Source organism: Alosa sapidissima, chromosome 5, assembly GCF_018492685.1.
Source record: "Alosa sapidissima isolate fAloSap1 chromosome 5, fAloSap1.pri, whole genome shotgun sequence".
In the NCBI taxonomy this organism is placed as follows: domain Eukaryota; kingdom Metazoa; phylum Chordata; class Actinopteri; order Clupeiformes; family Clupeidae; genus Alosa; species Alosa sapidissima.
This window is the reverse complement of record NC_055961.1, coordinates 36530443-36544806: the sequence shown is the minus strand read 5'-3', so window position 1 is coordinate 36544806 and position 14364 is coordinate 36530443. Positions and strand designations below refer to the sequence as shown.

At 44.0% G+C, this 14364-nt stretch overlaps 2 protein-coding genes and 1 long non-coding RNA gene across 7 annotated transcripts in view; 2 read left to right on the top strand and 1 right to left on the bottom strand.

Moving 5' to 3' along the window:
• Nucleotides 1–10954, bottom strand: part of ap2b1 (adaptor related protein complex 2 subunit beta 1) — a 26249-nt gene extending 15295 nt beyond the window's left edge. For all 5 annotated transcript variants that reach the window (XM_042091284.1, XM_042091285.1, XM_042091286.1 and 2 more), the window contains exons 1-14: nucleotides 10797–10954; nucleotides 9601–9655; nucleotides 9404–9509; nucleotides 8724–8859; nucleotides 8077–8322; nucleotides 7540–7730; nucleotides 6859–7080; nucleotides 6378–6498; nucleotides 5796–5891; nucleotides 5424–5539; nucleotides 5089–5254; nucleotides 4794–4892; nucleotides 4195–4454; nucleotides 3358–3550 (exon numbers count right to left, since the gene is read on the bottom strand). In XM_042091284.1, the coding sequence (XP_041947218.1) occupies nucleotides 3358–3550; nucleotides 4195–4454; nucleotides 4794–4892; nucleotides 5089–5254; nucleotides 5424–5539; nucleotides 5796–5891; nucleotides 6378–6498; nucleotides 6859–7080; nucleotides 7540–7730; nucleotides 8077–8322; nucleotides 8724–8859; nucleotides 9404–9509; nucleotides 9601–9637 (1989 nt within the window). In that variant the 5' untranslated portion in view covers nucleotides 9638–9655; nucleotides 10797–10954. The remainder of the gene's footprint in view (nucleotides 1–3357; nucleotides 3551–4194; nucleotides 4455–4793; nucleotides 4893–5088; nucleotides 5255–5423; nucleotides 5540–5795; nucleotides 5892–6377; nucleotides 6499–6858; nucleotides 7081–7539; nucleotides 7731–8076; nucleotides 8323–8723; nucleotides 8860–9403; nucleotides 9510–9600; nucleotides 9656–10796) is intronic.
• On the top strand, nucleotides 1605–2865 carry LOC121708652. The gene is made up of 3 exons (XR_006031728.1): nucleotides 1605–1841; nucleotides 2046–2149; nucleotides 2355–2865. It is a non-coding gene; the product is annotated as an uncharacterized LOC121708652 (long non-coding RNA).
• A 35-nt stretch (nucleotides 10955–10989) lies between the features above and the next one.
• On the top strand, nucleotides 10990–13349 carry pex12 (peroxisomal biogenesis factor 12). The gene is made up of 3 exons (XM_042091399.1): nucleotides 10990–11359; nucleotides 11589–12124; nucleotides 12361–13349. Exons 1-3 carry the CDS (start codon nucleotides 11237–11239, stop codon nucleotides 12749–12751), a joined length of 1050 nt encoding a protein of 349 aa, XP_041947333.1. The 5' UTR covers nucleotides 10990–11236; the 3' UTR covers nucleotides 12752–13349.
• Nucleotides 13350–14364: the final 1015 nt, after the last annotated feature.

Sequence of the window (14364 nt, the reverse complement as noted above, 5' to 3'; positions counted from 1 at the left end):
TTACTTAAACCTGTAACCTCACTATGAGGCAATAAGGGGCTATGGAGACCTTCCTGTATATGTCTTTACAAATATGCCATAAAAAAACAGAAACACAAAAACTAAATAACACTAATTACAACATAAATCATCAATAAAATATCACCAGAATTATAATTAAGCGATATTGTTGAATGGCAGTTGCCCATGGGAAGACGACACATTACTGTTCCTTTGTGTCCTTAAGGTCACACAGGTCTTCCAATTGAACAGTGACAGACAGGTGACCTAACGTGTGAGCACAGTAGCCACTGCGGGCATGTCAGGGTCTGTTTTCTGTCTGGAGGAGGATGGCTGTGAGAAGCCGGCACAGACCGCTGACTCAACACTGTCCTGCCTCATACATCACTGGCCTGACCTTGGCTGACAACAACTCAGCCACCGCTGTGCTGCGCTCCCAACCTCCCCACCGCATCACTCACAGAGTGCGCACTACACACACACACACCCTCATCCCAAGTCTCTACTCACGTGAGTGTGTCATTCCACGCCAGTGTACAGTACGCTATGGTATTTGGTAGACACTTAACTTCAAAGCCACTTACAAAACCGATTTGGGGAGAAAAAAAACATTCGGAAATTAGAATATTGACAACATAAAAATAAAGCGTTAAGTTTGTCAATGAGTTTAATTCCCTTCCTTCTTCCCTCTTCTCACACTGCCTACTGCATACTGCATTGTGCTTATTGAGTTTTCCGCATAATGTCAAAACAGAAATCTATACAACACTCAGCCCAAGGGAGGATTTTTCTGTCCAGTTGAAGCTTGGCAATTCAGCAGATTGGCAAAATGCTGGGGTACGTTTTTTGCCTTGAGGGGTGATCAGCAAATTTTATTCCAAACACTGATTTTTTTGTGAATGCCAATAGAGACCAATTAGAGAAACGGTTTTACTTAGATAGGGCTGTAACAGTCAAGGTCAAGACGAACCACCGGTGCTTCAACATAAACTTCTGAAGTTTACACCTACTGTTAACAACAAATCCTCTCATATCTTCTCAATCCTCTCATATTTGCCAATTTCCTGCAGAGTGGCTTTCACACAGTGCTTTCTTGCCATCCACACACCATCAATAGAGCTTTCTCCACTCATACAATTACCTCCAGCAACAAACATTACATCTCTGAATGTTTTCGTTGGAGTGAATATGCATATCACCTAGGCAACAGCTGTGCCAGCAGCCTGGCAGAGCGCCAGCCAGCTCATGTGTTTAACATAGTTCCAGTCTGGAGGCGAACAACAGCACCTAGTGCTAACACCATATCAACAATGGCCCACAATGCCCACTCTGCAGCTCTGTTGTCAAGGGGTCCAATCAGGAGCACTGAGGGGCAGACCAGGGGGTGAAGACCAGTGGCAAGTGAAGTAGCCTACACATTTGAAACACTGGGGCTAACACTGAACAAGTCTGACCAGTGTTCTGAAGTGCACTTCCAAATGTTCTTGTGTGGTGTCATGTGTGGTGTGTGGTGTGTGGTGTGTGTGTGTGTGTGTGTGTGTGTGTGTGTGTGTCTACACGCTATGCTCCTGGTGAGGGCAAGCTGGTTCACAGTGAGAGGGCCTCCAGGCTGCGACAGACAGACCGTGATAGAGCTGCTGATGGCAAACTGCACAGCACATGAGGGCCATCTGTGCGGCCCCGATAACACCACTGTGCCTGGGTATAGGAACAGCACTGCAACAACATCACTACAGTGAGGCTGGAGATAATATGGCCATGCTACATTTATGGTACCATTCCTCAACAAGCTGCTAATGACCTGCACTAAACACAGCAAAGCCAGCGGGAGACTGCTTCAGGTGTGTGTGTGTGTGTGTGTGTGTGTGTGTGTGAGTGTGTGTGTGTTTTGGGGGCAATATATGTGTACTTGAAAGTTTGAGCCAAAGCTAACCTTGTTTTGAGAAAAATAATCTAATTTTATGTTCCCCCAAAAAGTACACCTTGAGGACTGTAGGGCAGTTAAAGGCTCTAGGGGTCAAATTCTCCTCTTCTTGCACTGACAGGGCAGGCTCATAAAAACCGGACCATGAAGACAGGGATTTCAACAATATGTGGTTTAGTACAAGACATTTCAACAAGACAAATGGGGGTCCTGTTAGCAAAAGAGGTTTCCACAGAAGCCTTCTCTTCATCACTGTACACAACCATCGCTACACCATTATTAAATATCGTTAATTAATATAGACAGCACATTACGCTTTTGCTCCTTTTACAGTGATTGCACTGATAGCATTCACATTCTGAAAGTATAATCATTAATACTGATATCTAATGGAACCTTCTGGTATTTTTTGCTCCATTTCTGCTTGCAGTTTGAATTCCTCTAAACATCTCAAGCTGGGACAGGGTATTTAACTAAAAGGATGAATCCCACTCCTCCTAATGATGCTCAGTGATGAGATGACAGGACATACAGATCATCAGCACACAATCTGACATTATCAGAACAGTCAGGACTCCTTCACTTAGGTCTTGACATCTTCCAGACTATAGAGATGCTAACAGCTTTCCTAACATGTCAGTAAGAGTACCTTTAAGACTAGAGATGCTAACAGCTTTCCTAACATGTCAGTAAGAGTACCTTTAAGACTAGAGATGCTAACAGCTTTCCTAAAATGTCAGTAAGAGTACCTTTAAGACTAGAGATGCTAACAGCTTTCCTAAAATGTCAGTAAGAGTACCTTTAAGACTAGAGATGCTAACAGCTTTCCTAAAATGTCAGTAAGAGTACCTTTAAGACTAGAGATGCTAACAGCTTTCCTAACATGTCTGTAAGAATACCTTTAAGACTAGAGATGTTAACAGATTTCCTAACATGTCTGTAAGAGTACCTTTAAGACTAGAGATGCTAACAGCTTTCCTAACATGTCTGTAAGAATACCTTTAAGACTAGAGATGTTAACAGATTTCCTAACATGTCTGTAAGAATACCTTTAAGTGGATGCCCATGAAATTGCAACTTCCCCATATTCCTCTGCAGCATTGTCAGCTATCAGTACAGTAGTGCTGGTAAGAGTGGCACAATGCCACCACAGTCTTTTCCAAATGTTTGGGCATCCTCTCTAATGTGTTCGATTGGAAGGTTTACAGTTTACCCTCAGGACAGGAGGGACACAGAACCCAAAAGAGCACACACACGCACACACGCTCCCCTCTCCTCTCCTCTCTTCTCCTCTCCTCCAGTGTCCTCATTAAAATAAGAGTTGGAGAGTTGGTCTACATGGCACAGGGCAAATGAGGTGTCCACCCTGCCGGGGGTGACTGGCGGGGTCAGGTGAGTGGGTGGGGGTGGGGGGGGGGGGGGGAGTCACTCACCAGACTGTCCAGACCTCCACCGAGCAGGTCCACGGCCCCCATCTGCATGGAGGACACCTGGGGCACGTTGACTGGGGGGCCCAGGTCAAGGTTCAGGAGGTCACCAAGGAGGTCGCCTTGTGAGGGGATGACCTGAGGCTGGTCAATGGGGGCGGCAGGGCTGGCGCTCACTGGGCTCTCGCCGGTGTCGATGCTGTAAGGCGCGGGGGGGGGGGGGGGGGGGGGGGGGCATATGGTTAAAGGGAACCAGAGGCACAACAAGAAAAAATGGTGTGTGCTTTCTGACTGATTTGCATGTTGCCCACATTCAGCTCTTCAGTTACTTGTATGCCTCACAATACCTGAGACAGTTCAGACGCTACAACGGCAAGATGTCCACTATCTCCTGCTGTTAAGTATTCTTTGACTTTTTAATCACAGTTATAATGTTGATGCTGCAGGGAGGGACCATCTGGTAAGGAAGCTCCGCAACCACCATAAAGATCGCCTGCATCGTTTGCATTGTGCTTACTGATTTGCAAGATGCTGATGTGCGCTTCAATTACTTGCAAACTATGTTTACCTTTTAAACACCACTGAGGCTATGCAGATGTGAAATCTGAATGTTTCTTCTACTTTCCACAAGAAACTATTGTGTAGCTTTTGGTGGTGGTTACTAGTGAGGTCCCCCCATCCATGTGACACGCTTTGAGTATCGAGAAAAGCGCTATATAAATGTAAGGTGTTGTTGTTGTTTTCAATCACACAGACAATATTCACTTCAGAAAAGACAGACGAGAAGCTAATGAAAAATAAATAAGGTCAAACTGCGGTCAGGTTGCGGGAGCGGAGCCTTGCCTGCCGTGCTGGATGGGCAGGTGTTTGCGGTGGATCCCGTGGCTGCCCTCCACAAAGGCGTTGGGCGGCTTGTGGTAGACGGACGCCAGCGAGCCGATGTGACAGATGAGCTCGTCCAGCAGCGTGGGCTCGATCAGGTCGGTCTCCTCGGAGATCAGCGGCTTCTCGGAGAGCACCACCTCCTTGGCCGTCACGGGGTCCGTGGACAGGAGACGCCAGTAGATATAACCACGGTCGCGCAGGTCAGGGTTGTCGGAGTCCTGCGGGGAAGTCCAAAACGTGTCACAACAGCAGGAAATCTACAGTCACTACGCAGCAGGTTGACATACACATCTGCAGAATTACAGGTTAAGTCAAATCAAGCTTATTCATGTAGCATGTTATTCATTAATATGACCAGTACAGACTCGTATGAACTTATGATGGAATCTACACAATTACTGATAGAAGGGGCGGATTTTACTTGATTTGACTAAATATAAATTAATAGAAATGATAACTTGTAAGATCATCTATTCCACTACACTCTACAAATGCACTGACAGAGCGAGTAGATATATTGTTGTATGGGCGTGTCCTGTTGAGGGTGTGTAGCGTACCTGTGTGGCCAGGCTGAGGACCTGCTGCACCAGCTCCTGCGTCTCTGAGGGCTTCTTCAGGAAGAGCTTCACAATGGCTGTCAGCAGAGTCAGCTGCACCTGAAGAGTGGAAGCGAAACACACCCACGCATGAGCCATTTCAGCCTGACCGCTCGCTCACCTCATTTCTATTTTTCACAAGGCCTCGTGACAAGGTGCTTTAGGAGGAACTAAGGTCGGCATGGCAGCCGCCGGGGGAACATATAGTTCCTTTTAGCACTCAGGCGGGGGGAAAGTTCCTGTTGATGTGGCTGACCTGTGTACTCTCGTCATGGAAACCCTCCAGGAAGCTCTCCAGGAGCTCGTCGGCGTTGTCGATCCTCTCGGCGTACTCGCCCACGATCCAGATCATGGCAGCACGAGCATCTGGCTCGTCCAGGGAGTCGAGGTTCTCACAGAGGGTGGCGATGATGCTCTCATACCTGCAAGACAAACACAAAACAGGACATCGTCACATGCTGTAATGTAGCTTAAAAAAAGACAAACTTACTTTGCTTAAAATAAATGACTGCAGGAGTCATACTCGATATTTCACAAAAAAGTATGACTACAGTGAAATCAATTATCTTGATATGGGCAATGGTCACTGACTTGTTGGGGTACTTGCGGAAAATGTCCCTGATGACAACAATGGCCTCCTGTACCACATAGTTGACCTTGGTCTGGATGAGGTCCAGCAGAGTGCTCACACAGCGCTCAGCAGATTGCTATTGACCAACACACAACAATTAGGACACGAGACTACACAGGGAGTAGAACAGATTAAAACATCTAGCAAGTAGAAACGTGAGTTATTGTTAATGCTTCTATCAGCCTTTTGCATGATAGTGCTGTCTACTGGTGCGCAGTTGTAATCCTGCAGTTCTACACACACTACCAAGGAATGTTTGAGGATAATGAAGGACATAGCTGTGGGAAGTAAAGCGATTGGAGAAATGGACAACTGACCACCATGTGTCTCACCTCCACTTTGATGGCACAGCGCCCAATGGCCCTCACAGCCTTGCGGACAAAGTCTACGTCCACCTCGGTAGCGTACTCCTTCAGCTCAGCCAGGACCTGTGTGTGTGTGTGTGTGTGTGTGTGTGTGTGTGTGTGTGTGTGTGTGTGTGTGTGTGTGTGTGTGGGTGTGTGTGGGTAGGAAGGTGGGACAGGCAGCACACAATGGAGTTACAACAACAAACAGACTGTGTGTTTGCTAAAGGGGCCTTTCTCGCATGCTGTCTCAAGAGGATCTGAATAAATAAGAGACTAGGCAGTAATAGGCCCGGAGTTGTGTCCAAATTACTATGGAGGACAGCCTGTGCTCCGACAGCCAAAGGGCCTGTCTGAGCATGTCTGCCACTTGGGCTCTGCCATCTGTGAATTAGGTGAGCCCTAACACCTGGCATAAACAGAGTGGACAAAGTAAACTGAAAGAATTGTGCAAGAGATGGGAGCACAGAATACAAAAGCACAGTGCCTCTAGGGATAGCAATGTGTGCTAGCTGCCAGACAGGCTGCATTGTGGATGGATTTCTGGTGCAATTCTAGTGCAGTCAGTACCTGGGCAATGTTGGCCTGGGAGGCCAGTCGAATCATGATGTCCAACTTCTCCAGCTTCACATAGATGGGATCATTGTACTTGACAAAGAACACCTTGATTTCCTGCTTCAAGATCTCAGGCCTGGATATTAAGAGGGAGTGGGATGGAGCCATTTAATATGGTGGAGCCGTTTGACATTAATACTCAGTCTATAAAATCTTGTATTACATGATTTAACAGAAAAAGCAAAGGGCACAATTAGGGCCAAACTACTTGAGTGGTTTAACTAAACGTTGTACCCCACTGTGACTACTAAAATGAGAAGTACTAAGCCATATTATGTATTGTAAAGAGTATATATACTTATAAAGAGTATATATACTTATCCTGCTGGGAATGACTAAAACCAGTCAAAGGAGCACACAGCTCAAGGACACTCTTCTCACCCACCAAACATCCACATGATCCTGTGATTCCGCATCACGCGGCTGCTGAACTGACCTTTTCTGCACAATGAGGTTGATGTTCCGGAGTGCCACGTACTGCACCTCGGGCTCCCCGGAGAGGAGGGTGACCAGAGGTGGGGACAGCTTCTTCAGCAGTGTGTTGTAGTAGTCCGACTCCTTGGGCAGGAGCTCCAGGAACTTCATGAGCACCTTCACGGCAGACAACACCACGGCTGAGTTGGCATGGGACAGCCGCGGCGTGACGCGCTCACAGATGCTGAGGAAGAAGAGCAGGGAGCAGTCAGAGAGGGTGCCAGAGTCTCCAAGGGAGAGTCTTCAACATTTAACTATGTTCTGGAATGTTCTGGACTGTTCTGACAAGGCTGCAGTTCTTTAGCCTTAATTCCTTCAAATCACAATTAATAAAAACGTGTAAGATGAAAAAAATATAAAACATCAATAGTATTCAATTTGTGGAAAAATATTAGGTTTGAAGCAGCAACAGTCTAAAATCAGCAAGATATCTACCTAAAAGCATGCTAAAAAATGCATGCAAAATTTAATTTGAAGTAAGCCTAAAAAGGCTAATTGCAACATAGTGTCAACTCATTCACCTAATTGCATAGCTTCACAGATGAAGGACGTGTGGCTTTACTTTCCCTTTTTTCTCAAGCATAAGGTCGGTCTGCCCCCTTGTGGCGAGCCATGGAGCGTGTCGTCGCCCACCCCTACTCACCTCTGGGCCTCGCGCTCGTCTTTGGGGTTGTAGTTGGACAGGCAGTCCAGGATGAAGATCTGGCCCCACTCGGTGCACTCGTTGAGGGCGGTGAGCAGCTTGTTGATGTTCTGCGGGTTTAGGTCCAGCAGGTTGCTGTTGGGATGGGACTCACTGATCTCCGAAAGGGCTGCCACGGCATTGGCCACCACCTGAGTGGAGGGGTCAGTGTGTGTGTGTGTGTGTATGTGTATGTGTGTGTGTGTGTGTGTGTGTGTGTGTGTGTGTGTGTGTGTGTGTGTGTGAGTGAGTGAGTGAGTGAGTGAGAGAGGATAGAGAGAGGGATAGAGAGCATGAGAGAGGAGGAGGGGGGGTGAAGATGAAGAAAAGAAGATGGCCTCTTGTAAAAAAAGCCCTTTTGAAGTGATCTATATATATAAAAAAAAACTGCACCACATATTAACTGCTCTAGCAGATTACACTGCACTGCGAACCATCATAATATGAGCACCAGTCAACACACTCAAGTGATCAAAGGAGCAGCCAAAGCGTGTTTACCATGGGGTTGGAATCAGCGATGAGGTCCCTCAGGGAGTCCAGGAAACCCTGGTCCTCCACCATCTGGGCATTGATGTCATGGAGTTTGGCCACGCACACGGCCGCAGTCTTCCTCACGTAAGGGTCCTCGTCCTTCAGACACTTCCGCAGGGGCTCGCACAGGTACTCGGTGATCTTGTCCACGCGGATGCAGCCCATGGTGCGCACGGCCAGAGCCCGGATCAGAGGGTTGGGATCCTCGCAGTCCTGTTGTCCAACACCATTCAGAAATACCATTTAAGAACATGCAGGGAGGCCCAGTTCAATAGCTTTTAGATTTTTTAGAACACCACTGGCTATTGACAGTTACAGATGCATCACCATCATCATACATTAACTGTGACCACATTCTAACATGTTTAGTTACATTTCTGCCCTGATACGCTTCAGTTAAGGCTTAACACAAGGCAGGATTACTTGGCTCAAGTACATGAATTTGTTCAGAGTGAACAATAAAGGTCCTTCACTGAGAACCTGGTTAGATGTCAAAATCTAACAACAGCAGCCAAAGTGTTGTTACTGCCATTAACTCTCAGACTTTTTTAAATAATCATAAGAAACTATAACACCTTAACATGATCTTAGGTAAAAATATAAAGAGGTCTTGCCTTAACAAAGCTGTTGACAGCCATGATGGCCATATCTGGCTGACTCTTGGCATAGTTCATCAGGTACAGATAAACAAGCTTCTTTAGCTCCAGGTTATCAGTCTGCATACAGTTCACCACATCCGGGAAAAGAGAGCTGGCAAGCAAAACGAGGCAAAAGGCTAGTCAAGGTGAGCAAAACTTAATTTAGAGTTAAGGACGTTTACTCATCTGATGATGATAGGCAAAGGCAAAGGCAAAGGCAGAGACCCAAAACAAAACAATTATGATAATACAATGTGCAATCTTAATGTCCATTTAACGCCTCAAGGAACAGCAGTGATTCATTAAGTGATTCCACCAACTCAAAAGCATTAATAAAACCTTGAGACGCTTTATTGTCTTGGAAACATAGAAATGTTTCATTTGCATGCGCCTCTGGTACAGTCTAAATGTTTTTGCAGGACCATGAAACAGAAACCATGTTAAAAGGGGCTGTATATTCTTTTAGATAAAATTAAAGCGGTTACTGGAATAAGACACAGATTTATTTCTTTTGTAAGATAATGGCAAAAAAGTCTTGTTTTTTTGTGTGACAATGTTGATGAATTACACTCGATTTATATTAAACATAGATAATATTACACAAAGATACCTTCTGAATAGATAAATGAGCATATGCCTGCTGTAAATCTTCATACCTCACGTCTTTTCCTACGGTCATGGCTGCAATGACTTTCTTCACAGCCTCCTTCCTCTTCTCCTTCTTCTCATTGTTCAGTTCAGCCTTCAGTTCAAAGATTTCACCTGAAACACAAAAACACTATGTTATTTGCATACCGTAGTTTGGCAATGTGACAAAAAAAATATTATACAGTTCTGTTGTATTTGTACTCACCTTTTTTGTTAGTTGTAAAATACTTTGAGTCAGTCATCTTGGCGGTTCTTCAAATCTATATAAAAACCATATGACCTGTTAATTTAAACTTGCAATGTCTTTTGTCTACATAGACAGATTGAGTCACTTGATTGTAACATTATTCATTATACCTGCCATAGAGACATGGTCATAGATACATAGAGATACACTTTAAAATCGAAAGATGGCAAATATTTTCACTGGCTTTTGATTATAGTCCAATCATAAAATCACAGTCAGTGGTTTTGATTGAGGAAAAAATTAAATGTTCCTAGACCCAATATAATTAAATTATTATCGCAATACAACACGAATTGGCATAATCATTGGCACAGACGTGTAAACAAACACATGTAGAGGGTTCAACGGGGAAACAAGGTGTCTGAAGTGCTCATTCGTATTAGGGGAATATATTTTCTTGCCTTCCGTGCTACATCATGTGGCCTAATGATGCATTTCCGTGTATTTCAAAACAAAAAACGACCTATTTCATCTTTAACTGCAGAACACCTACAGCTCAACTAGATGACGTTGTCGGATGTAAAGAAGTACATCATCGGTCGTGATGAAAGCTACCTGCTTAACTGCTGCATGTTATCCAGATGTTTTTCACCACCATAACTCCTACTAGACAAGCCTTGCAATTTGAAATCAAATATTATAACGTTGCCTATTGAGCAAATTAGGGGGACATGAACCTGATGGCAGGCTCTACTGTCAACTGAATCCATCCTGGTCTGTCTATGTCGCCATGAACATGAATTGACCTCAGAAAAGCTAACATCATCTAGCTAATACAATTAGTTAGCCTTCGCCTGCCTAGCCTATCCCGGGTATCCTGATATCTGGCAGGGCTAACGTTACTTATACCATCTAGGTAATGGTAATGGGACTGTTTTCATTGATGAAATTGTAGTTAAGTAAATACAATATGTTAATGTGAAAAGACGTCATTCAACATGACCATCGAAAGCAGGTTTAGGGTGTGACCCTTCAACAGCTGATGGTGTATTGTAACCGACTGCCTGTGTTAGCTATGAAAGCTAAATATGAGCTAGCTATCCCAAGCTAGCATTTTGACTGGCGAAAGTTAGCCAGCTGGCTAGTCAACTACCTTGACCAAGATCTTTTAAGATAGTCGATTAAACGCAATATATCGAAGTCAACATTCTTACATGCTTTGTTGAGACGGTAGTCGAAAACCTCGAGAAGTGTAACCTATGTTCGTCACAGCAGTTTGACAGAGGATGCTTTTGCCTCCTTTGACTGCAGCTGCAAGGTTAGCCGTGGAAGATGGAATGCTGTAGAAAAAACAGAAGAGGAAAATGGTCAAGAGTAGTGGCGGAGAGCATAAAAGGTAACAACGGAAATGTGAATTTGCAAACAGGAAAAGAGCAATACGGACGGTATTCTAGGAGACACACAACAAGTATGCGGCAGAAAGCGCAACAATCACTATGGTCCTAAATGTTATTGCAGCAAACGTTGTTAGTTACAACTTTAACACAAAATTCTGCATATGCAAATCCAGTATGTTTTATGTTAGTTAATTTACGGCACCGTGAGTTCCTTTGTTACAACCTTTACGCAAGTTGCTGAAACAAGTCTCACTGCCATGGCGGAACACGGAGCACATTTAACGACCGCATCATCAGATGAAAGACCTTCGATATTTGAAGTTTTAGCGCAGGATTCCTTGATGAGCGCAGTCAAGCCTGCCTTGCATCACGCCGTCAAGGTAACTAACACTGATTCAAAGATTTACACTCTAGCCTATGGATGGCCTATCTGAGTCATCCTACTAACCTAAGCTAAATCACTTTGCAATGGTGCATCATTCAATAGACCTTTTGACAATGCAAACATGCAGTGTAATTGTCTTTGTCTAACTCGCATAACGTCATAGTGAATGCCATTCTCAGGGCCTGAGCTATATTTGTTTTAAAATGTACATGTCATTAATGCAGATCCTTGCAGAGTCCAACCCCACTCGATATGGAGTCCTTTGGAGGAGGTTTGATGAGATCTACGCCCTCTTGGATCTGCTTTTGCAGCACCATTTTCTTTCTCGTTCCAGTGCTTCCTTCTCTGAGAACTTCTACGGTCTGAAGCGAGTGCTGACCTCTGATCCCACCCGGCCTGCACACTTTGGCCTCAGACGCAAGCAACACCTGCGGTCTCTATTGCTCCTGGCACTCCTGCCTTACCTGCGTGCCAAAGTGGAGAAGATATTAGCTCGTCAGAGGGATGAGGACGATTTCTCCATACGGCTGCCCCAGTCCCTTACTCAGAAGATGTACAGGGCCTTCCTGGTCGCCTATCCTTTCGTCAGTATGGCTTGGGACGGCTGGGTGTTTTGTCAGCAGTTGCTGTATGTGTTTGGCCGAACACGCACACATTCACCCTTACTGTGGATGGCCGGGGTCAAACTGGCACACCTCACAGCACATGACATCCAAAGCCTGGATCTGAAGCCAAGCAGCCCCATTGGCACAAGCCCAAGGTAATGTGGAAGTTGGGGAAAGATGGATGTTTCTTTGTGATCTTTGGCCACCTATTCAGTTCATGCCTGTTGGCCTGTTGTAACTTGTGAGGTGTTGATCAGACCATTCCTTTTCTCAAGTCAGTAAATCAATCAGAGAGAAAGTATTTTTCAAAGTGCAGCACAGTGCTTACAAACAACCTGACAAAATGATCATATACTGTATTAATAATATTTCTTTGCCTTCTACTTTCCAGTGTTGGTGAAAAAATGCAGCGGATATTGTCCTCGGTCGTCGGTGGTGTGGCCATGTCCCTTTCCACTGGTCTGTCCCTGGGGGTTTTCTTTCTTCAGTTCTTGGAGTGGTGGTACTCCTCAGAGAACCAGAGCACTGTGAAATCATTGACCACTCTCCCCACGCCACCTCCCCCTGTGCACCTCGATGACCAAGCAGCGCCGGGCGTTCTCAGCAAACTCTGCCCCCTCTGCCGAAAAGTCCGTGCCAACGATACCGCTCTGGCCACGTCTGGTTTTGTGTTCTGCTATCGGTGCATATACATGTATGTCAAGGCCAATCAGAAGTGTCCCCTAACTGGCTATCCCTCTGGAGTGCAACATCTCATCAAGATCTATTCACCTGAAGGCTAGATTCATGTCTACAATTCAGTTGTATGGTATTTTAATAAGTATTATTCGAATAGAAACCTCAAATGAATGCCTTTAACAGACTGATTCAAAATAATTTGAAACCTTAGATTTTTGAATTTTCAAATTGAAATGTTAACTGTTAATCTTTTTTTAATTCACAATACTAGGACAACTCATCACATTCCCTCGTTGATCAGCTCTCAGTGTTTTTGCCTTAACACAGCTCCTATGGAGAACATATTTTCATATGTGGCGATATTAACGGACCTTGTGGACCATTAGTGGACCTTGGCAACATGGACAAATTCTAGATTATTCTAGATTGTAGGCTAGATTTAGACCATTAGGGTACTAAAAACAGGTTACAAAACTATGCCAAGTAGTTACATGGGAACCCATTTCTCCACTGGGAGAAATGGGTTTCACTCTTTACAGGTACATACTTCGCAGGTTCAGTTTCTACTCATCATGGACACAAAATGGCACTGTTAATTCATTTACACCACAATTGAGGAATGTTAACAATAAAGTAATAATGTGTATATATATACAGGAAAATGTTTTTAATGTTTTAATAAAAAAATATTTTATAAAACTACAACTATTATACCAGTACTGCATTTTTGGAGTAGTAGTTTTAAAATGATAGTATCTTTACTGCCATCTAGTCAACACTGAATGGCAGTCTTGCCAGTATTATATACGGAGGCTTGATAACCCAAATGCCATATAAGTAGTTGTGTGAATGCTGTGAAAACACTTAACTTGGAGTAATGGTCCCTGCGGTGTGCTCAGAGCATCTACTGGAACATGTCCGTCTACTAAATATGACGGATGAGGTCAGTGAACCACATCTCCATCTTTTTTTAAATGTCACATCAACTATATTTGGCCTGGGCAGTCCTCTGGGAGAGTTCTTCAGTGAGCAGGGAGAGTTTAAATGGTTTGAATGTCCCAGAAGAACACTGGGAAAATGTGTTTTGTCTCCGAAGCAGTCTGCAAAATCAGTTTGTTTCACAAATAGGCTTTCAGCAAGTATAAATGCAAATGCGTGGGGAGATGAAAGCATAACTGGATAATAAATATTAAAAGAACATATTTTGCATTCCCTTTCCACAGAAGCCAGATTACTGGTAATAAAAAGTACATTATTATATGAAGAGTTTGGTACCAAAACGCTATATCCTCCATTTAGATACATTTTCATAAATATTTTTTTTACAATTTGTTTTCCAAGTAATTTCAGTAGTATTGTAATTGGGTATTGTTACTCAATCAAAACAACACAACTGCAGTTGTATTGATATTACCTGAAATACACAATTAAATAACATCACTTTTTAATATTTTTTAAAATGGAGATATAGTGTTTTGGAACCAAACTCTTCATATGCTTTACATGGTTCAGTCTCAAGATTTCAGCTGGGTTTTAGGGCAGACTGAACATGCTCACAATCATTACCACATCTAAAATCTATCTGATTGATTAAAAGAAAATTAACCAGTAGGGTCACTTTACACAGCCTGCATTTAATTTAAGCTCAGATTAGACTTTCAGATTTTTATTTTTTAAGACCTTACAGCAGGTACTCCGATAACCTTTTTTTAGACTA

Excerpts from the sequence above, each read along its gene's own strand:
- pex12 (XM_042091399.1), top strand. The coding sequence starts at position 11,237 with ATGGCGGAACACGGAGCACATTTAACGACCGCATCATCAGATGAAAGA. Across the intron at positions 11,360-11,588 it reads CCTTGCATCACGCCGTCAAG|ATCCTTGCAGAGTCCAACCC; the intron begins GTAACTAACACT and ends TCATTAATGCAG. Across the intron at positions 12,125-12,360 it reads CCCATTGGCACAAGCCCAAG|TGTTGGTGAAAAAATGCAGC; the intron begins GTAATGTGGAAG and ends TCTACTTTCCAG.